This window comes from Pristis pectinata, chromosome 35, assembly GCF_009764475.1.
Source record: "Pristis pectinata isolate sPriPec2 chromosome 35, sPriPec2.1.pri, whole genome shotgun sequence".
NCBI lineage: Eukaryota > Metazoa > Chordata > Chondrichthyes > Rhinopristiformes > Pristidae > Pristis > Pristis pectinata.
In genome coordinates this window covers 6,919,701-6,943,368 of record NC_067439.1, presented here as the reverse complement: position 1 = coordinate 6,943,368, position 23,668 = coordinate 6,919,701, and the positions used below count along the sequence as shown (strand labels likewise).

Genomic DNA, 23,668 nt, shown 5'->3' with positions numbered 1-23,668 from the left:
GTGTGGGTTGGTGGGGTAATCGGCCATGGTGAATTACCCCGTGTAGGTGGGTAGGGTAGGGTGGGATTGGTGGGCATGTGAGGGAGAAGAGGTCACAGGGAAATAAGTGGGGCAAGAGGACAGATGAGAAGCCTCTGAGAGCCACCAGAGACTCGTCGGGAGAACGGCCTCCCTCTTTGTGAGATAACGAAAATATAAATAAAAATATGAGCTATTGGGGAGGGTGCGATGATTAATCCCTGGGATACTCAAGAAATGGAGAAGTGATAACATCTCCAGACATCTCAGTTTGGAGAAGATTACAGAGTTAGAGATAGCGGGAACTGGAAACAAGCAAGACCATTTCTTAATGAAGCTTGGTCAGCCAGGAAGATTTCAAGAGCAGCTAAGCTGAGGTAGGGGTGGACTTGGGTAACGCAACAGAGGGGAAAGAGGAGATGTAAGTGGTGCCATGGGTTATGCGTTTAGAAACCTGACTTAGGTCGGGACATCATTCCAAATTTGCAAATGTACCACTTCAGTGATTCAGGGATTGGGGTCAGGAGGGTGTAAAGCAAAATTTCTGGTGGGACCAAAGGCAGTGGGTTTGGACTTACCAATATTTAGAACATAGTTATTTAGAGTATAGAACATAGAACAGTACAGCATAGGAACAGGCCCTTCAGCCCACAATGTTGTACCAAACTAAGCTAATGATTCCTAATTACACTAATCTCTTCTGCCTGCACATGGTCCATATCCCTCCATTCTCTGCACATTCATTTGCCTGTCTAAGAGCCTCTTAAACACCGCTATTGTATCTGCCTCCACCATCACCCCTGGCAGCGCATTCCTGGCACCCACCACTCTCTGTTTAAAAAAAATACCCCGCCCATCTCCTTTGAACACCCCCTCTCACCTTAAATGCATGCCATCGAGTATTAGACATTTTGACATTGGGAAAAAGATACCAGCTGTCTACTCTACCTATGCCTCTCATAATTTTATAAACTTCAAATTTAATTAGAAAAAATCTGTTCATCCTTAAGTGGACCAGCAGTGCGACAATTGGGAGACAATGGAGAGGCTATGAGGAGCTTCATCAGTGCATTCTTGTAACGACTGACTGTATCTTTTGGTGGCATTGCCAAGTTAAAGATTTGGAAGACACAACAACGTATTACATTGTAATAAAGTCAAAGTCGAATTTATTGTCATATGCACTATGTGTGTGCACAGATACAATGAAAAACTTACTTGCAGCAGCATCACAGACAGCTACTCCTCTTCAACCATTCAGTTCTTGAACCAACCTGCACAACCTGAATCACTACTTTGGTATAGCAACACTATGACCACTTTGCACTACAATGGACTTTTTTTTGTTCTGTGTCTTTTCTTGTATAACTTATATTGGTAATTTATATTTTTCTTGTGAATGTTATCACCCACTCTAACAAACTAGTACAGATGTACTGTTGAAATATCCAGACTGGTTGCAACACGGTCTGGTACAGCAATTCCAATGCGCAGGAACGTAAGAAGCTGCAGAGAGTAGTGGACTCAACCCAATACATCACAGGCACATCCCTCCCCACCATCGGCAGTATCTACAGGAGGCGCTGCCTCAAGAAGGCAACATTGTGAAAAATCCCCACCATCCAGGCCATGCCACCTTCTCACAGCTACCATTGGGTAGGAGGTACGGAAGCCTGAATTCCCACACCGCCCATAGCATAGTCAAAGGAGAAGGTCAAGTAGACTATGGGTGGGTGGGTTGAAGGTTGGTCACAAGGAGAGAAACCATTGCAAGTGAACAATGTTCATCGCTAGTTATCTTTGTTGTTGTAATCACGAATACTAGAACCATAAGGTGGTTCCTTGCTGGATCTGTGCAACTCAAGGGAAGAGCAGTAGTTCAGCAATGACCTCAGGCCAGACTGGTGATGGAAGACAGTGTGTTCTGCTCAGCCGCGTCGACATCCTGGAGAATTTCCCTCCGATGCGAGGGCGGAGAGGCCAGTTTTTCACCACATTAGGAAGAAGTCTCTGCCACACGAACCGTAGCAGAGAAGAAAGTGGGAGTCCCGCCCCTCCTCGAACCTGATTTGCTGCTCCACCTGCACGGCCAACTTCTGATTCGCTGCAGCCAGGTCTGTCAAACGCATCCTCCCTCTCTCTCTCCACCCCCACCCCCCCCCCCCCCCCCCCCCCACTCCATCCTGCATAATGAGCTCATAAATTACTGTGGAACTCAGAGGAGGGCAGAGTGAGTGAGTGACAGGGTGTTTCCTGTTTTTGTATTTGACGCCATTTTGTTGCTTAAATCATCAACATAGAGTGAATTGGCTTGCAGCGGTGAGAATGTTTGTAAAGAAAAGTTTGTTCTGATGTAGTTTGAGGCTGGTTCTAGCAGTGAGGATACTCCACTGGCTCCTCAAACCCTTTCCTCTTTGTTCCCTTCTCTGTAGAGTCCCCTGCGCTGGAGGGGTGGGGGGGGTCTGCAGGTGATGAGTTCTGTACCTATTGCCTGTCCCACTAGCCCCTCTCCTTGCTTGGGATCAGGGCTCAACAACCTCTGCCCATCAGGTTGTGTGGGCACCTCGTTTACAATCCAGTTAGGGCTCACCAGGGAATCTGTGCTACTCCCTATCAGCACGGATAACAGCTTGGCCAGAGTCAAAGAACTCGCTTGCTCTATCGTGGACCAGAAGGTAAGACACCCGACGAGAATAACCTTGACATTAAAGCTTGGGGAAAGCAAACCGGGCATTGAATTTAAACGCAGCAATGAAGTGCATGGATTTGGCAGAGAGAAAAAAAAGTTTGCATGTGACTTTCAGAAAAGTTTCTGGTTTTGTGTAATTTACCAAAAAAATGTGCTTTGGGATCTTGCTTTGCCCTGGTGTGTTTGAATGGAGCCTGTCATCCCCGTTTGCTTGTTACGGAAGAATTTGGTTTGACCTGACGTCTATTTTCAATCCTTTCCTGTCACTCGGCAACACATAAGATCTGACCACTGTGTGTGTTTGTTGCAATTAGATTTTTAATGTTCAGCAATTTGCGTGTGATTACATTTAACTGTCGAATCGTGGAGTTCGCTCCTTCAAATCAAGGATTTGATGCTTTGCGGTGTGGCTCATTGAGAAATATCTTTGCTTGAAATTTGCTTTTAAGTGCATTTCAACGCCGGTGAACGATATTTTCGCGCTCTTCTCTGGGCTGAGTTGCTTGTGCAAGTTGAGAGGTTGCAATTTCAGTCAGTGTAGGGGTTAATCCTGAGTGGGATGGGCGGTTGGAGATTGATTATGAATCTGCTAAAACCCAAAATGTGGGTCGCATGAGGTGAAAGTTAGGTTGGCGCCCATAATGTGTGACACAGCCGATTATTAATCTATAGGGCTACGGATTTGAACCCTTCTAGCTGACTGTTCTAAAGGAAAGTCAGATAGCAAAAGAATCATATAATATTTGATTTAACACTGTTATTGTCTGAAACAAACTGCCTGCAAGGGTGGTGATTATAAATTGAATTGTAACTTTAAAGAGGGAATTGCATAAATACTCAGAAGAAAAAAAAATTCAATCATATGGAGGAACAAATAGTTACATAATGAATTCTGGCAAATCAGAATCAGGTTTACTATCACTGAAATGTTGCAGCAGTACAGTGCAAGACATAAAAATTACTATGTTACCAAAAGACAAAGAAACATAATAGTGCAAAAGGGGAATAACGAGGTAGTGTTCGTGGGTTCATGGACCGTTCAGAAATCTGATGGTGGAGGGGAAGAAGCTGTTCCTGACTTGTTGAGTGTGGGTCTTCAGGCTCCTGTAACTCCTCCCTGATGGTACTAATGAGAAGAGGGCATGTTCCGGAGGGTGAGGGTCCTTAATGATGGACATCTCCTTCTTGAGGCATTGCCTCTTGAAGATGCCCTCAATGATGGGGAGGGTTCTGCCCATGATGAAGCTGCCTGAGTCTACAACCCTGTTCTTCTTTCGATCCTGTGCATTGGAGCCTCCATACCAGGCAGTGATGCAACCAGTCAGGATGCTCTCCACTGTACATCTATAGCAATTTGCAAGAGTCTTTGGTGACACATCAGATCTCCTCAAACACCTAATGAAGTAGAGCTGCTGGTGTGCCTTCTTCGTGATTGCATCAATGTGTTGGGCCCAGGATAGATCCTCTGAGATGTTGACACCCAGGACCCTTTCCACCGCTGACCCCTCAATGAGAACTGGTGTGTGTTCTCCTGACTTCCCCTTCCCGAAGTCCACAATCAATTCCTTGGTCTTGCTGACGTTAAAGCTTTCAAAGAGTCACTTTCACTACATGAATCTATTAGCCTTAACTTAAGAAAAATAATTTCAACTTAAACCCATTTTTTAAGGTACTTTTCTCTTTTTGTTTTCTTGTGCCTTCCCCCTTTAAGACTCATCCATGTGGCCCTGTAGCACCTTGCAATCCCTTTAAAAGTTCTTGCTCGTGGGAGCTGAAACTATGAACATTGGCGAGCTTTAGTTTGCATCATTTAATCTCTCTGGTTCTCCATGCTATCACACGATTGCCATTATCACCTCAAGGTTACAGCTTCTTCCCCACCGCCATCAGGTTCTTGAACCGACCTAAAAAACGCTAACACTACCTCAGATTCTTATTTCTTTTTTTCTCTCCCTCAACTTGCACAAGTGTCATTATGTTTAGTTTGTCATATAAATCGTGTATAATTCATGTTTTTAATTTACTGTGCTGCTGCTGCAGTAAAGCTAATTGGAATTGGTTTATTATTGTCACATGTACCGAGGTACAATGAGAAACTTGTCTTGCGTACCAATCGTACACAGTGCATTGAGGTAGTACAAGGTAAAACAATACAGAATAAAGTGTCATAGCTACAGAGAGAGTGCAGTGTGGGCAGACAATAGGTGCAAGGTCATAACGAGATAGGTTGTGAGGTCAAGAGTCCATTTCATTGTACTAGGGAACCGTTCAATAATCTTATAACAGAGAGATAAAAGCCGTCCTTGAGCCTGGTGGTATGTGCTTTTGGGCTTTTGTATCTTCTGCCCGATGGGGGAGAGGAGACATTCTCTCATGTCTGGGGTGGGTGGGGTCTGATGCTGGTTGCTTTACTGAGGCAGCAAGAAGTATGGACAGAGTCTATAGAAGGGACTCTTTACATGGCATTTTATACCCTGGGTATGTACGCCCACGACAATAAACTTGAACTTGAATTCTCTCCACTCATCTACCTTCTTTGCAGTTTATTCTTGAACTTGGTTCTGCTGAAGATTCATTGACCTGAAATATTTAACTCCGGCTCTCCAGGTCAGACTGAACTGATAGAGAAAAGGAAAAAAAACTGAGCTGATATCACATTGACGCTGCCTGCCCTGCGTAGTGTCTCCAGCCTTTTTAAGTCTTCATTTGGGATTTCCAGCATCTTTTGCTGTTCAGCTCTAACTTTTTTTTTTACAGCGTGGTAACAGGCCCTTCCGGCCCAACGAGTCCGCACCGCCCATTTTAAACCCAAATTAACCTACCCGTACGTCCTTGCAATGTGAGAGGAAACCGGAGCACCCGGAGGAAACCCACGCAGACACGGGAGAACGTACAAACTCCTTACAGACAGTGGGAATCGAATCCCGATCGCTGGCGCTGTGATAGTGTCGCGCTAACCGCTACGCTACCGTGCCGCCCATCCTAGCACATGTCTAGTAAAGACGCTACCGTGTCTTTAGCATCCTAGCACATCCATGCACATGTCAGAGTGTTATCTAGGGAAAAGTGTTGGTGAGCTTGTCGACAACAAGGTCCCATAAATAAAAAGCTTCAAAAGCTCAGCAGGTCAGGCAGCATCTGTGGAAAAGGGGAACGGTTATCACCTCAGGTCAAAGACCTGATTTTGGATTTCCACATTATTTCAGAATACCAGTGTCCGCGGGCTTTTATTTTTAATTCCTTTAAATAACTGTGGGTGTAAGTGACCCATTCATCATGCATTTGGGAGGGTTGTTTGAAGGGAAAGTGTTGGCTGAGATACCAGAAGAGTTAATTTATTCTTGCTGTCGTGAATTTGAACATGCATGTGGGATTTCTGTTGAAAGATAATGCCTCTGGCAGAGTAAACTCCCGGATTTATTTAGTGCCGGTTCCAACATCTGGAGGACCCATCCTGTTTTAAAAAACAATAATAAAAAAGGATTTTGCTGTTGGGTTAGTTGAGGGATAAACATTGGCTACAGTACTGGGGGAGCTTTCCCGGCTGTCTTTAAAGTAGTTCCACAAGGGCACATGGAGTCAGGTTTAACATCCTAAAAAGGCATCTCTGACAGTGCAGCACTTTTGCTTCCAAATCTCTGGAGTGGGACTTTAACTTCACCCTGTTGGACATAGCAAGAGTTGAATCCAGGACACCCCACCTGACTCAGAAGTATTTTGCGAGCTCACCTCGTCTTGGCACAGGCACGTTTTCCTGTCAGTGTGGTCACCTCAATTCCAACTTGGTACAAAGGCTTACTGGTGGTTGCCCTGAGTGTGGTGTTTGAACTAGGCAGGGATCAGACCTGGGAGTTTGGTCTGTTTTAAGTTCTGTTCCCAAATAGAGGTGTACAAGATGATAAGAGGCATAGATCGAGTGGACAGCCAGAGACTTTTTCCCAGGGCGAAAATGGCTAACACAAGGGGGCATGATTTTAAGGTGATTGGAGAAAGTTGTATTGGTTTATTATTGTCACTTGTACCGAGGTACAGTGAAAAGCTCATCTTACAAACCGATCGTACAGGTCAATTCATTACACAGTGCAGTTACATTGAGTTAGTACAGAGTGCATTGAGGTAGTACAGGTAAAAACGATAACAGTACAGAGTAAAGTGTCACAGCTACAGAGAAAGTGCAGTGCAATAAGGTGCAAGGTCACAACAAGGTAGATCGTGAGGTTATAGTCCATCTCATAAGGGAATCGTTCAATAGTCTTATCACAGTGGGGTAGAAGCTGTCTGATGGTACATGCCCTCAGGCTCCTGTATCTTCTACCCGATGGAAGAGGAGAGAAGAGAGAATGTCCCGGGTGGGTGGGGTCTTTGATTATCCTGGCTGCTACACCAAGACAATGAGAGGTAAAGAAGTCCAAGAAGGGGAGGCTGGTGTCCGTCATGTGTTGGGCTGTGTCCACAACTCTTTGCAGCTTCTTGCGGTCCTGGGCAGAGCAGTTGCCGTACCAAGCCGTGATACATCCAGATAGGATGCTTTCTATGGTAGATATAGGGGGGGATGTCAGGGGTAAGTTTTTTTACACAGATAGTGGTGGGTGCGTGGAACGCACCGCCGGCAGAGGTTGTGGGGGCAGCTACATTAGGGACATTTAAGAGACTCTTACATAGACACATGAATGATAGAGAAATGGAGGGCTAAGTGGGAGGGAAGGGTTAGATAGATCTTAGAGCAGGATAAAATGTCGGCGCAACATGGTGGGCTGGAGGGCCTGTACTGTGCTCTAGTGTTCTATGTTCTAATTATATTCTTCATTCCAGGATCAAATGGAAATGCACGTAGGGAAAGAAATTTATGGTGTAGTTCAAACCATGTCTTGGGAATTGCTGCACTTTTGTGTCCCTTCTCTCTAAGTGTGTCTCGCTCTCTCCTGTAATCCAGATTTCCTCTCTGAACCCTGTCAATTGAAGACTAATCTTGCTTTGAAATTAAGTGTTTCTTTTTTATTGATCACCTCTTCTATAGGGAGAGACACAGGATCTCCTTCCAACGTTAGAAGGGAAATAAACTTTATCGGTGCTGAAATAAAAGCAGAAAATACTGAAGACACCCAGCAGGTCAGGCAGCATCTGTGGGAGATGAAACAGAGTTAGCACTTAGCGCCGAAAACTCTTTGTCAGTACTTGCAAAGCAACTTCAAACAGAAACGGTTAACGTTTCAAGTCAAAGATCCTTTCCAAGTTTTAGCGGAAGGTTTTCAACCTGAAATGCTCACTCTGTTCCTCTCTCCAGATGCTGCCCGACCTGCTGAGTGTTTCCAGCATCTTCTGTTTTTGTTTCAGGTTTCCAGCAACTGTAGTTTTTTAATTTCCACACCAGTGCCACACTATTAGAAGTGCTGCCTTTTGGGCAACTGACTATTGCAGTTAGGAGGCGTCAGTATGTTTGGATAAACTGCACAGAGTGAGATCTATTGTGTGTCAGAGGATGACATTTCTTGTATATCCTCAAACACAAAACCTTGTGTTGGCCAGGTGCTCTCCAGAACATCTGGATCACCCTAGCTGCTTTTCGAAGCATTCCAATGTAGGAATTACCTACTGATTTCACAGACTGAAGCTAACTCTGCACAGACCAGTGACTGAACTTGGAAGTTTCCTCAATATAGCATGACTTTGTGCTAAGGCTCTTGCCTCTCAGACTGCTCATGATTTCAAGATCCAGTTTGGAGACTTGAGCTTAAACTGAAATTGCAGTGCTTTGTTCAAGGAAGACTCTACTCTTGGAAGAGAGGAGGAAAATCCAGGGATTCTGTGCTACAATTTTTTTGAAGGAGAGTAAGGGAGTTATTCCTGTTGTGTGACTGTGTTGTACTGGATAATATTTAATTAAATCAAAAAAAAACCTGCAGGTGCTGGAAATCTGAATTTAATAGCGGAAAATACTGGAAAGACAGTGGGTAGAGCAGTATCTGTCAAAAGGAAAACTGAGTTAATGTTTTGGGTTGTAGATATTTCTGTTTGTCTTTACACAGATGCAGCTTGAATGTTTCCAGCATTTTCTGTTTTTATTATGACCAATATTCATCCCTTGACAGATGTCAAAAAAGGAGACAAGATGTTCATTGCCATTTATTGCTGTTTGTTGGAGCTTGTGGACAAGTCCCACTGCGTGTTTTCTGCAGTATAACAGTGACTGTATTTCAGAAGTACTTAACTGGCTGTAAAGCAGTTTGGAACATTGTGAAAAGTGAATTCTTTCTCTTCCGCTGTCTTTTCATTCATGAATGTGTCTTGCCATGGTTATTGACCAAGTGAGGACATTCCCCCTTCCTACCCGACTTGCCAGCAACAGAAATGGGCACCTCGCTCAACTTCCTGAGAGGAAATGTGCGGGCTTTGTAGTTAGTTACTTGGTAGCTTGGCTTAGTGGTGATCTGTTTGCCTGTGAATCAGAAGACTGTAGGTTGGTCAAGCACATGATCTAGGTTGATGGAGCGATTCATGGCAATGTTGGATGGGAAATATACTCCCATTATCAGCCAGTTTAGGTGAATAGCAGCCAGTTCTCCTGTCACTGAGTCCCCATCAACATCCCAGGGGTTGCCATTAATCAGGAGCTCAATGGGACTGGCTGCAAAAATGGTAAATTGGTTCATTATTGTCATATGTACCGAGGTACATTGAAAAACTTTATTTCGCATGCCATCCAACCTAAACCTATGTCCTCTGGTTCTAGTCTCACCCAACCTTAGAGGGGAAAAGCCTGCATGCATTCACCCTATCTATACCCCTCATAATTTTGTATACCTCTATAAGATCTCCCCTCATTCTCCCTTCATTCCCTCCAGGGAATGAAGTCCTAACCTATTCAACCTTTCCTTATAACTCAAGTCCCGGCAACGTCCTTGTAAATTTTCTCTGCACTCTTTCATGCTTATTGATATCTTTCCTGTAGGTAGGTGACCAGAACTGCACCCAATGCTCCAAATTCGGCCTCACCAACTTGTACAACTTCAACATGACATCCCAACTCCTGTAGTCAATGCCCTGATTTATGAAGGACGAAGGAACATTTTTGTTTCCTCCACCAAAGCATGTGAGCCACCTACAAAATGCACTACAGTTACTTACTCAGGCTACTCTGTAAGGGACTCTCCAAACTGTGATCTCTGCCACTAAGTGGAGCAGACCCAGGGGAAAGCCACCACCTGCAGTGTCCCTTCCAAGACGCGCCATCTTTAACTTGGAAATGTGTCGCCGTTCCTTTATGGTCACTGGATGCAAAACCTGGAACTCCCCATCAGAGACTGCACTGGTTCAAGACAAAGGCTCATAACTGCATTTCAAGGACAATCAGGGATGGGCAATAAATGCTGGCCTTGCCAGCATCACCCAGATTGCAATAAATTAATAAAAAGATAATTTCAGTGGATAGATAATGGATGCAGGATCTCGCCGTCTGCAAGCTTCTACATTTGCCTTCAGATCAATGATTTCAACAGTAATTCATTGGCTGCCAAGCATTTTGGACTTATTCCTTTTATTGCGATTTTACAAATATACAGAACGTACAAATATGTACAAGAGGACGTGGCTTTAGGGTGAAAGGGGAAAGGTTTCGGGGGAACTTCACAGAGAGTGGTGGGAGTGTGGAACGAGCTGCCATCTGACATGGTAAATGAGGGCTCACTCTTAAGTTTTAAGAATAAATTGGATAGATACATGGATGGGAGAGGTCTGGAGGGTTATGGACAGGGTGCAGGTAAATGGGACTAGCAGAATAAAGTTTCGGCACAGACTAGAATGCCGAATAGCCTCTTTTCTGTGCTGTAGTGTTCTATGGTACAAATAAAAATATCTAATACTAGAGAGCATGCATTTAAGGTGAGAGGGGGCAAGTTCAAAGGAGACGTGCAGGGCAAGTTTTGTTTTTACACAGAGTGGTGGGTGCCTGGGATGTGCTGCCAGGGGTGGTGGTGGAGGCAGATACGATAGCGGTGTTTAAGAGGCTCTGAGATATGCACATGAATGTGCAGAGAATGGAGGGAGGCAGACCATGTGCAGGCAGAAGGGATCAGTTTAATTGGCTTAATTAGTTCAGCAGAACACTGTGGGCCAAAGGGCCTGTTCCTATGCTGTAACCGTTCTACATCCTAAATCAGGAGTAGGCCACTCGGCCCTTCAAGCCGCCTTCTCCATTTACTGAGATTACAACTGATCTGATTTGTGACCTCAACACCGTCATCGTCGTGGCTATCCCTCGAGGTTGATGATGGTCTTTGTTCCGTTGATCAGAAGTAGCCCACAGAGCGAAGACGTGTGTTTGTTTAATGTGTACTTGATGTTGCACTGCAAAAAGCAAACGATACTTCACAAATCAACCAACTGATTCCAATGGCATGGAAACCACGACAATTGGAGCTGATGGATTTGTTGCAGCCTTCATCCGCCTTCACAGCCGTTGAGTTTGAAATAACTTCGTCCGCCTGTTCCACCGTTGAGGTCTTGGTTGGATTGTTCTTCGTCAGGGACCTCACCGTCGACCTTACTGCCATGGGTGACCCTACCAAGAGCATAGCTCCAGACAGCATCGCTCTCTGGATCTCAGGACCACACAAGCTTCTCCACCACAACAAGGTGACAATCCATGGAGAAGCCTCAACACCACATCCCGTTTAATTGTTGTAACTTTTCACATGCACATCCCTCCACACCGCCCCACCCCCACCATCCCCTTGTTCTTTCTTCCTGCGCACATCCATCCGTGGTATGATTTGGGGTCAGGGCCATTGTATGGGTTTGGGAAGCAAAGACCCATATCCCAATCCTTCACTAATCTACTTTTATTTCATTCTCCTCGCATTCCCATCAACTCCCCCCAGATTCTCCCTACTCCGTAACACACCAGGGATGATTTTCCGCGGCCAGTTAACCTACTGACCCGTGTCTTTGGGATGGGGGAGGAAATCAGAAGGAACCCACGTGGTCAAACGGAAAAATGTGCAAACTTCATGTAGAATTGAACCCAGCTTGCTGGCACTGTGAGGTAGCAGCACTAACCGCTGCAGCAGTGTGCCACCCCTCCCCGCAGTATTTCTTTACTGACATCGAAGGTGGTCATTTGGCCCATTTGAGTTTCCACCAACATTTGGAGCACACCCATTGCTCCTGTTACCCTGCAACCTCCTCTCTGCCAAATGCCCTGGTGCTATTCCACAGTCCCATGAGATAGTTTACTGTGTTGAAACATTTGATGTGAATATATTTTTGTTGATATTATTAATAAGGTTATCTATGTGAATCTAATCGCAGATCCCGTTGTGGTTGGGTAGCAAGTAGATACCATTAACACAACAAAATTATTGTCACATGTACTGAGGTACAGTGAAAAACTTTGTTTTGCATGCCATCCATACAGATCATCTCATCACATCAGCACATTGAGATATTGCTTTTCCCTTGTACTAACAGAATGCAGAATATAGTGTTACAATTACAGAGGAAGTGCAGTGCAGGCAGACAATAGGGTGCAAGGTCATAATGTGGTAGATTGTGAGGTTAAGATTGTAATCTTATTGTACAAGAGGTCCGTTAAATAGTCTCATAACAGTGGGATAGAAGCTGTCCTTGAGCCTGGTGGTCCGTGCTTTCAGGCTTTTGTATCTTCTGCCCAATGGGAGGGGGGAGAAGAGAGAATGTGGGTGGGGTCTTTGATTTTGTTGGCTGCTTTATCGAGGCAGCGAGAAATGTAGACAGAGTTCATGGAGGGGAGGCTGGTTTTCATGATGTGCTGAGCTGTGTCTACCATTCTCTGCTGTTTCTTGCGGTCTTGAGCATTCTCAATATTGTAACAATTCAGCAAGAGATAACACCGACACGAGGGGCCAAATGTCCTCCTCCCATGCTGCAAGTTCTATTGGTTCTTTGAATCATACTGGGGAGATACGTGCATGTGAACTTCAACCTCCTGTGTTAGTACAATGGTAAGCTGAAAGGCAGAGAGTGACTGTGAGCTCTGGTTACTACCTGGTATATGTTTGTTAAGTAAACATGCACATTTACCTGTAGTGTGAGTGTATGTAAGGCATTTTCAACAGAACTGAGCCAAGTGTGGCTTGTTAGTGGCTTCAATTGCTCAGAACAGGGCTAGCGTTATAGACTGGGCCAGTTCATTTGTGGACTCTTGCCAGCACCTTTGAGAACTTCGCAAAGACCCAAATAAACCGCTCTTGAAGTGTAGTTCGGAAAAGACTGAAGGATCTACTCACAACCTCCTTGAAGGGATGCAGCCAGCCCGTCGACTCCTGGCTATCTCTGACCCGTGACCACACAAAGTGGAAGAGGTACTGACACCCTCGAGGAGCATACTTGTGTTTAGATTGTGAGGTGGTGCGCTCCATCTCACAATTTATACACAAGTATCTCCTGCCCCACCTGTGGAAGAGTGTGTGGTTCCTACATCAGCTGCCTCAGAATCTTCAGAAATAGTTTTGTTTTTAAAGTTTGAAATATATACTTTCATGGAGACAGAGTTGTACAGCATGGAAACTTGTCCATGTCAGCCATGGTGTCTCCCTGAGCTAGTCCCATTTGCCTGCATTTGGCCCATGTCCCTTTATACCTCTCCGATCCACGTATCTGTCCAAATGTCTTTTAAACATTGTAATTTTACCTGCCTCTGCTAGTTTGTTCCATGTACCCACCACCCTCTATGGGGAAAAACTTGCCCCTGGGGTCCCCTTTAAATTGTTCCCCTCTTGCCTTAAAGCTATGCCCTCTAGTTTTAGACTCCCCTACGCTGGGGAAAAAGACTGTGCCCGTCCACCTTATCTACGACCCTCATGTCTTTATAAACCTCTATAAGGCAAACCCCTCAGCCTCCTTCACTCCAGGGAAACGATCCTAGTCTCTCCGTTATAACTCAAGCCGTCCAGTCCTGGCAACATCCTTGTGAATCTTTTCAGTGACTCCCCTACCCTCGGTGGGGAAGACTAATAGAAACAGTAAATATAATCAGGGCAGGTATTTCTCTACGTTCATTGCAACGTCAATTCAACATAATTCTCTTACAATGTGTCAACGCCACTTTTGTTTCCTTCTTTAACAGTGCATCAGTAAGCTGTTTGAGAGGCTATAACACAGAACCTAGTCCCTCAGTGTCCAATAATGACAGGAGCCTATACTGTGCTCCTTCCCCACAGAGCCTTTGCGGTGGCTGCATCGAGCTTCAATGTGACCCCCAGCAGGTACTCCAGCACCGTGGAATGCGCTAATGGGCAGCATCTGCTTGTGAACATCCTATACTGGAAGACCGACCAAATTTCGGGCAGACCAAAGCAAGTCATCCTCAATCCTGAGGGACTCCCTGAGGAAAAAGATAATGGGGAATGCAAGAGCCAATTTACACACAGTAAGCTCACGCACAGATGGTAATGGCCAGATCAAATGTTTTCAACACATTGGTTGAGATGCAAATATTACCCAGAGCCAACTCCTTCACTGGAAGCAGTCAACAGTTGAAGCAGCATCAATGGTGATAAACAGTCGACATTCAAGGTCAAGGGGCCACCACCAGAATTGGAAAAGTGAGAAGTCGTGTGTTTTGGGTTGCAGAGAGGAGGAGGAGTGGAGAGGACAGAAGGAATGCCTTTGATTGGATGCAGAGCAAAGTTGTCAAGGCAACAACTACTTCGAAAAGTATCAGTTCTAGACCGAAAAGAAAGGTGAAGCAAATTGAAAAGGGGCTTCACCTATTGGATTTCCATCATTTGCAGATTGCTTGTTCCAATAATTCCAAAAATGGGATTAATGTAAAATTAGTGTAAATGGCTGGTTGATGGTTGGCATGGATTCGATAGGCTGAAGGGCCTGCTTCCATGCTGTATGACTCTTATTTAAGCTAGGATAGGGCTCGTGGTGCTCAGCCCACCTAAGTCCATGCCAACCATCAAGCACCCATTTTTTTATAAATCACTCCTGCCCAACTCATTTTCTTTCTTCCCACAGCTTCTTGGAACAGAGGAGGTTTAAGTTAGGTGTAGGGAATTTTGACTGAGTTGAGATGAGGTAAAAATGAGGAAACCTGTTCCCATTAATGGAGAGATCAAAGACCAGAGGACACATGGGCAAGATACCTAGGACTGACATGAGGAACACCTCTTCCAGTGTCTCTGGTCATGGTCTTGTTGAGATTGTAGTGGCTTTCAAAAAGGAATTGGATAAAATATTGGCAGAGCTCCAGAGAAAGAGGGAATAGAATAGTATGGATTGCTCCACAAAGAGATAGCATGATCTTGATGGGCTGTATGGTCTCCTTCTGCACTGTAATGTTCATCTTCTCTGAAAGATGGTAGTTCAACACTGAATTTCTGTCAATTGCTCATTTTGGTGATTTATTCCTGGTAACTGATTTAAAATTTTCTGTGCATACCTGGCAGGGAGTTCTGAGTTACAAATGACTTGTTGTGTGGGATTAATGTTGTTAAGGCTCATGGACATCATGCACATTTCAAGGCCACAGTTTCATTTGTTTTTACTGCAATCGTACTGACAGTGGGGTGTGGGGAGCATTTTTAATTGACCAGTTTGACAAAACGTTGCTCCTGGCAACTGGAGACCATGTGGGAATTGTAAATAGTATTTGGATGAAAGAGAAATGGATGTTGAAGTTTGGACATCGCTGCATACAAGGACAGAAAAATCGTCTGTGGTATTTGGGTTGACTAACTGGGACAGCTTTTGTTGATTGTGACAGCTGTAGTATTTGTGGCACAATGTCAAGGAACCCAGGCCTAAAGTGTTCCTGCTTTATGGTGTCGGCTTCTGCCAGTCTGGATGGCGTTGGTGTAGCTGGGGGACAGTAGGGAGGGGGGAGAGAGCCTCGTTCACTGTTTAGAATCTTGGCTGAAACATCTGTGTGGTACAGAGGGGGTGCTGCACTGCTGGAAGTTCAAACACTTGGATGAGACATCTGCCCACTCAATTTGATACAAACACTCCATGACGTGTGTCATTACTTTCATGGCTGTGGTATCTTGGTATGTTTCTGGATTAAAAGTGACTGCAGTTAAAAGGGAGTTCAGTGACTGTACCTTGGTTTATCTGAAGTTATGGAAGCAATTTTATAAATGAGGGTCTTTTTTATTTATTCCTTAACCATCCACTGAGGCTGGTCACATGGTCTTCTACTAGACCGATTTACAAACTAGTATTTGTAGAGGTGAGAGACCCCTCCCTGTTGGTGGAACAGTCTTAGCTCCCTCTTCTAATTTCTGCCAAGTTTTTGAGTTTGCTTTCACAGTATATTTGTTCACGATATGTGACTGTCATTGGCAGCACTTATTGTGTTTCACTAATTGCCACTGATCTGAAGGCAGTTAAAGTTAACTACAGTGGTGGGTTTGGAGTCACACAGGCCAGACAAGTAAGAACAGCAGATTTACTTGGTGAATCTGACGGCTGTTTGCTATAATCCAGTAGTGTTGTGGGTATTGTTACTCAGCCTCGTTCTTAAATAAATCTGGAATGTTTAAATTATCCAAATTTAAATTCTCCAGCTGCAGTGGTGGGGATTTGAAACATGCCAGACTCTGCCATCACAATCTCTGGGTGTGTTCTGTTACAGCAGAGTTGGTGGTGGGAGTGAGGAGTCCTGTGAGTTCTCAGCGTTTACTCTAGTGGCCATAAAGTCCCGAAGCATCAGCTGAAACACAGGAAGGAAAATCTCCTCCTGATTTACTACCCTCCATCCTCCCTCAGCTGCTGAATCAGTTGAATAACAGCAGAAGGAACCAATGAAAGGAAGCAAGGCACTGAATGTCCTCTGGTTGGGGTCTTCAGTGTTGGTGGCACTACCTGTGACCAAGCTGGCCAAGTCCTGAAAGACCACACGAGAGATAAACCTAATTGACCTCATCATTACCAATCCACCTGTAGCAGATGCATCTGCCCATGGTTGAAGTGACCACTGCACTATACTTGTGGAGATGAGTCCTGTCTTCACATCATTGGCATTCTTCATGGGGACATATTTATGAGAGAAGGGGGCAGTCATTTAAAACTGTCGTGAGTAGGAATTTCTTCTCCCAGAGGGTTGTGAATCTGTAGAATCCTCTACCCCAGGGGGCTTTGGAGGCTGGATCACTGGAGGTATTTAAAGAGGAGGTGGATAAATCTTTGAAAGACCGGGGGAGTGAGGGCTTTGGGGAACTGGCACAGGAGAGTTGAGGCCAGCATACATCAGCCTTGTTTATATTGAATGGCAAGGCACGCTTGAGGAGTTGAGTAGCCATTGTGCTCATTGTCCTGTGTGGGACCACCATTGTGCTAATTGGATAAACTCAGAACTGATCTGGTAGCTCAAAGCTGGGCAGAGTCATGGACAATCAGCAACAGAAATGTAAACCCCTATCTACTACTTATGGCTCAACTTACCTGATATTACTATCAAGGGAAGGATTGGCCCTGGTGTATTGAGGGATACAGGAGAGCTTACTGAGAGTATCACCAGGCATAGCTCAAGACCAAGTGCCAATGTGATGCCAACACAGCACTACATACATGTTAAACAGCAGCAATGTGCATGTTAATGGTACTTTCTGACACTTCATAGCCTTTCCACCAACCAAAAGGTACAAGTCAGGAAGGTGAGGGAAATGCTCTCCACTTGTCTGGATGTGGACTGCTCCAACAATGTTCAAGTAGCTCAGTGCCATCCACACAAAAGCAGGTCCTTGACTGGAACCCACCAACTACCCTGAACATTCAATCCCTCACAAAGTGGTTGCCGTTTTGTACTATCTACAAAATGCACTACAATTTCTTGCCTATTCCTCTACTACCAGGAAGGGCAGGGGAAACACCACCACCTGCAGAATCCCCTCCACATCACATATCATCTTGACTTGGGCATGTACTGCATGTCCTTCACTGTTGCTGGGTCTAAATCCTAGGACTCACTGCCCCACAGTATGATGGGGGTATCTTTACCAGAGGGACTGTAGCAATTCAACAAGGGTTTCACCTTCATCTTCACCTTCTCAAGGGCAGTTAGGGATGGTCAATAAATGCTGGCCTGACCCAGATCCCACTGAATGAATCTTGACTATTGTTCTGGCATCCTTTTCCTGCTATCCTGCTCAATTTCCAATACTTTTAAGACTAAAATTCACTTCTGTAAACATGAGGTCATCTGAAACTTGGGGGCATGTGTTGTACCTCATTACTGTCACCTGACTGCTGGCTAACCAGTGATGGTTACTGGTTCAGGAGTGCCTTGACTTTTAAAATTCCCACCCATGTTTATAAATCCCTCTATCATCTGCAGCTCAAAAAACTTTGCTCTTGACTTGTTCTGACTTCCTCGATCGTGCTGCACCATTGCTGGCTCTGTTTCAGTTGCCAAGGCCCAGAGATCTAGATTTAACTTGCTAAACTTTTTCTCCTCATCCTCCTATCCTCTCCTCCAAAAGTCTGGTTAGAACTTGCCTGTTTTACCAAGCCTTTGCTCACCCGACCTCGTTGCCCTTTTAAATGGTTTAAGAGTGCATCTAATTGTCGGTGATTGGGTATCTGCATGTGGAGTTCTCTGAGTGAACCCATCACGGCAGTTTGTCAGTATTGGGTGCTGAAGCCTCTTAAAGTGGTTGGGCCTTATTTAATGGATCTGTATTTGGTCTTTGCTTTCGCCATGTGTGGAGTGTGTGTTCCTTTAAGTTTACAGGCAGTAATTAATGATTGTTGCATGTTTAACTTCAAGTACAGGAGGTACTTGCGTTGCTTAATGTTTAACCCACAGCGCAGAAAGGGAAACATGTTTCATTTTACACTTTCCTCTACCCCACCCCTTTCACTTTTATTCATTTTGGCTCTAATGTTTTCTTCCTCCACCTGTACGTCTCCTGCAGTGGGGGGGGGGGGGGGTGGACAGTGGCACAGGTGGTAGAGCCACTCCCTCACAGCTCCAGTGACCCGGGTTCAATCCTGACCTCCGGCGTGGTCTGTGTGGACTTTGCACGTTCTCCCTGTGACTGCCTGGCTTTCCACCGAATACACTGGTGGATCCTCTCCTCCCAGAGACGTGCGAGTTGGTAGCTTCTTTCTTTCTTTTTCAATCTTTTTATTAGTTTTCAAATTAATACAGATTGATATATAGCATCAATATTTATACATGTAATACAAAGAGATCAGGATAACAATCATAGCATATATAATCATAAAGAACAATAAAATATAAAAAAAATCTGTAGATCCAACGATCTCTTAGTAAATGAATATAATATAAAAGAAAGGAAAGAAACAGATTTATTATATAAATTTAAAAAACCCAAATCAATAAAAAAAATTATAAACAATATAAACTAAACAAAAAAAAAACTTTTTAAAAAAAACAAACAACAAAAAAAAGAGAAAAAAAAACTGGGCTAAAATTTCTCAGTAGAAACAGAGCGATATTATGTCATCAAATCCATTCCTCCAAGTTGGAAAGTTATGGAAAGGGGATCTACATCATGTGAAAATATTGAATAAGTGGACTCCAAATATCTTCAAATTTAAGCGAAGGATCAACAGTACCACTCCTAATTTTTTCCAAGTTTAAACATGATATAGTTTGAGAGTTGGTAGGTTAATTGGTCACTGTAAATGATCGCTGGTGCACGTGGGTGGCAGGAAGATCAGTGAGAAGTTAAACAGGGATGTGAGGGAGGATAGGTTACAGGGAAATAAGTGGAATGAGGTTGATGGGTTTGTGCTGAGAGCCGGCATAGGCTTGATGGGCCAAACAACCTCCTATGCTTTAAGAAAATGTATAAATATAATATGAAGATATGAACGAGGTGCTGCGTTAGGCTTCACGACCACATAATGTGTACAAGTGTGGGCCATTCTGCAACAGTGAGTCTTGTTGCTTTTGTCTATTTGATGCTGTTGGCACAGGCAACAAGTCTATGGGAAGCAATCAAAAGGGGACAGCCCCCAAGCTGACTAAGATTCACTAGTTCAATGTAGACCAGAATTAGAACCTTTGTGCCCTGCACATCTACTTGTGAAGGAAAGTTTCTAGGTGTTCAGGACTGTGGAGCAAGAATTGGGAAGTAAATGCTTCAAATTTATAAAGCATCTTCTCATCCTATCGTTGTCTGTCTAAATGTGGCACCCTAGGAGCTACGAGAATGATCATGGATATGGTCAACAAAGGGCATTTCAAGGGTCCTTTTAGGGGGGGCATTCCAGAAACTGGACCCCGGCAGCTGAAGGTGATATCCAGTTGTGGAACGATTAGGCTGATGGACACTCCAGAATTGGAGGAACATGGGGATCTCAAAGGGTTTGTGAATCTAGCAGAGTTTGCAGAGGAAGGATCGGTGAGACCATAAGGGTTTTGAGAGCCATTTTTAGCAAGTTGGAAGTTTGGGAATCGTTGGGCCATGAGAGTAAAGTGTGAGGAATGAGTGGTCATTATTTAGAAAGTACTTTGAAAGATGGAACTCCATCAGAGGATTTGAAAGCATTAATGTATGACAGCCCTTACATCAGTTGGAATTAACATGGCATTTTCACACAATCTGTGATTTCCAATCACCAGAATACTTTGAATCTCTAGGCACTATAGTTAGCTCTGAAATGCAGCTGCTGACGAGTACAGCAAGATCCCACAAGAAGCAGAAGCATATTGACTGGTTATCGGTTGATTGACTAAAATAATAGCCAGGAGGAACTAAGAACCCTCTGGAGTGGAGTGAGGTCTTTTATGTCTATGTGAGAGCATCTTCCAGTTTTTGAGTTAAAGGTTTGGAATTACGTTCTGTATAGATTCTGACTAACTTCTGCTCCTTCTGAGTAGCTTGTGACCCATTATGGAGTTGTTCCAGCATCCCAATTAAACATTCTTCCCTGGAAACAACAGGGTTTATTTCCTGAGAAATTTCGTAACCCGAACGATTGGCAAGTCAGAAATGCAACCACCCGGTAATGTATTTAAATAAAAACACTGTCCATCCAAGAGCAACATGGTTAAACCAGGGCACTCAACTCAACCATTTGGGTTTCTCTGCAAGATTGGAACTGGTTTATTATTGTCGCTTGTACCAAGGTACAGTGGAAAAACTTGTCTTGCATACCGATCGTACAGGTCAATTCATTACACAGTGCAATTACATCGAGTTAGTACAGGGTAAAACAATAATAGTACAGAGTAAAGTGTCACAACTACAGGGAGGTGCATTGCAGGTCGACAATAAGGTGCAAAGTCACAACGAGGTAATGTGAGGTCAAGAGTTCGTCTCATCGTATAAGGGAACCATTCAATAACCTTATCACGGTGGGGTAAAAGATGTCCTTGAGCCTGGTGGTATGTGCCCTCAGGCTCCTGCCTGATGGGTGAGAAGAGAAGAGCGAATGATCCGGGTGGGTGGTGCCTTTGATTATACTGGCTGCTTCACCAAGGCAGTGAGAGGTAAAGACAGTCCATGGATGATATTGCCACAAACCAAGTTCCCACCTGGCAGAAGATGCCTGCAGGCCTGCAACAGCCGGCAAATCCATCGCACCAGTATCCCAAACACTCGCTCATATGTACAGGCTGGGTAGGACCTGCACTGATCAGGGCTAAGACAAGTCCCACTTAGTCCACACCTATATTTGATTACCGACGTTAACTCCTGGTCCAGCAACCTCATCCATTTAAAAGCCTGGTTGTTTTAGTCAGATCCCTCATTCCTCAAACCTTCATCCTTCAATCCTCTGATCTCTGTATACCACTTATTTACCAATACAAAACCCTGAACTTCCCACTCTAAATGTCTCAGTCCTCCTTTAAGGTGTTCTTTGAAACCTCTACTTGTTTATTGTGGGGTGCGGACATCACTGGCATATATTGTCCATCTCTGGTTGCTTTTGAGGAAACTGTGAAGGGTCGACCATGTTTGGTGGATCTGGAGTCACATGAAGGCCAAACCGATAAGATGGCAGATTTCTTTCTTTGAAGGATATTAGTGAACCAGATGAATTTTTACAACAGTTGCTAACTTCATGATTATTGTTGTTGAGACTAACATTTTATTTGTAGTTGAATTTGAAATTCCTAGCTGTTGGGGTGGGATGTGCATCACTGGATCAGTGGTTCAAAAGGCAGGCTGCTAGTTTGGTAATGTAACCACCACATCCCTGGGTCATTTGGCTTTTAATGTGGGTCAGTATCTGAAAGCACTTCTTTGAAGCACTTCAGGAGATTTTATTGCACAAACCACACTCTATAAAGACAAAAAATGTGATTTATTGCTGAGGACTACACCACAAAGTGCATTGAATACCAAATTAGAATGGATTTGGAAAAGATTAATCACGTTTTTGGTTTGAAGTGGTAACTAAAGTTTTTCAAACATGCAAACTAAGTAGTGGAAAGGGAAAGATTTATGGATGTTTTGTACATGGAGTTCTGGAAGGCGTTTGTCTAAACCCTGCTGATGAGAGGTTCAGCAGAATTTGAAGCTTGTGGAATGGGAGGAATTGACTGGTTAGGGAATTGCCTGAGTGGCAGCAGTCAGAGGGAGGATAACTGACAGGTCTTCAAATAGCAAATTGATGATTTTTCTTATCTGGTGGAGCATCTACAACTCCCTATAATAAAGCTTGGAATAAGATGTAGAAAAAAATGTCCAGATTTTTCTTTGATAACATAAGATAGGTGACAGTGTAGATGAAAACAAATTGACAAAGATTTATTTAACTATAAGAACTTAAAAAAAAGGAGCAGACCATTTGGCCCCTCCAGACTGCCCCTCCATTCAATATGATCATGGCTGATCTGCCACAGGCCTCATCTCCTCTGCCAATTCTCCAGAGCCCTCAAATCCTTGGTCTTCTACTTTTTAAATATCTCGTGATCTAGTCTCCACAACCATCCGTGGTAGAGAATTCCAGAGACTTGCCACCCTCTGAGAGAAGAAATCCTTAACGCACCTCAGTTTTAAATGACCACCCCCCCCCCCCCACACCAAATCTTGTGGTTATGTCATCTCATTCGAGGTTCTTCCTCTGAAAACATCTCAGCATCTACCCTGTCATTGCCTCCTTGTTGTGTTTCAATAACATCTCTCCTCATACTTCTAAACTCTGAAGAAAATAGATCTTTAGGTTGAGCAGAGTTTGTGGCAAATGCATCTTATTTTTGGCAAATGCACCCTAAAAAGATAAAACACAGAACCTTCTAAATGGTGAAAAATTAGAAGCAGTAGGTCTACAAATTTAAGGGATCCAAAATCATTAAGATGACATGGACTTGTACAAAAAAAATATATAAACAAGAAGACAAGTGAGTTGCTGATCTTTTGTATTGAAAGCACCAAAGTCCATCACAGTCAGAGCATACTGGGCACTGTGAACAGTTCTGGGGTCACACCATGCAAAGGGCAGATTTAAAGAGCTAATTTAAAAACCAGAGAATACAGGCATGGTAGTGTAGCGGTTAGCGTGACACTATTACAGCGCCAGCGACCCGGGTTCAATTCCAGCCGCTGTCTGTCAGGAGTTTGTATGTCCTCCCCGTGTCTGCGTGGGTTTCCTCCAGGTGCTCTGGTTTCCTCCCACATTCCAAAGATGTAGGGGTTAGGAAGTTGTGGGCGTGCTATGTTGGTGCCAGAAGCGTGGCGACACTTGCGGGCTGCCTCCAGAACACTCTACGCAAAGATGCATTTCACTGTGCTTTTCGATGTACGTGTGGCTAATAAAGAAATCTTGTCTTGTCTTTAAATACTTAACTACTCCAGTAGTATCTTTGTGGAGAAAAGCAGAGTTAATGCTTCGGTTTCTGATCTGATACCTGAGAAGTTAACTGTTTCTCTCCCCACAGATGCTGCCTGACCTGCTGAGTATTTTGAGCATCTTCTGCTTTCACTTCAGATTACCAGCACTTGCAGTCTTCTGCTTTTAAGGTGCATCAAGATTTACCAGATTAAACACCGGCTCCCC

General features: G+C 44.1%; 1 protein-coding gene across 1 annotated transcript in view; it reads left to right on the top strand.

Annotated features, from left to right (window-relative positions):
* The first annotated feature begins 2,241 nt into the window (after positions 1-2,241).
* The window catches only part of prkd2 (protein kinase D2), an 84,392-nt gene continuing 62,965 nt past the window's right edge, over positions 2,242-23,668 (top strand). Inside the window, exon 1 of the mRNA XM_052044299.1 lies at positions 2,242-2,693. Coding sequence (XP_051900259.1) covers positions 2,490-2,693 — 204 coding nt within the window. The 5' untranslated portion in view covers positions 2,242-2,489. The remainder of the gene's footprint in view (positions 2,694-23,668) is intronic.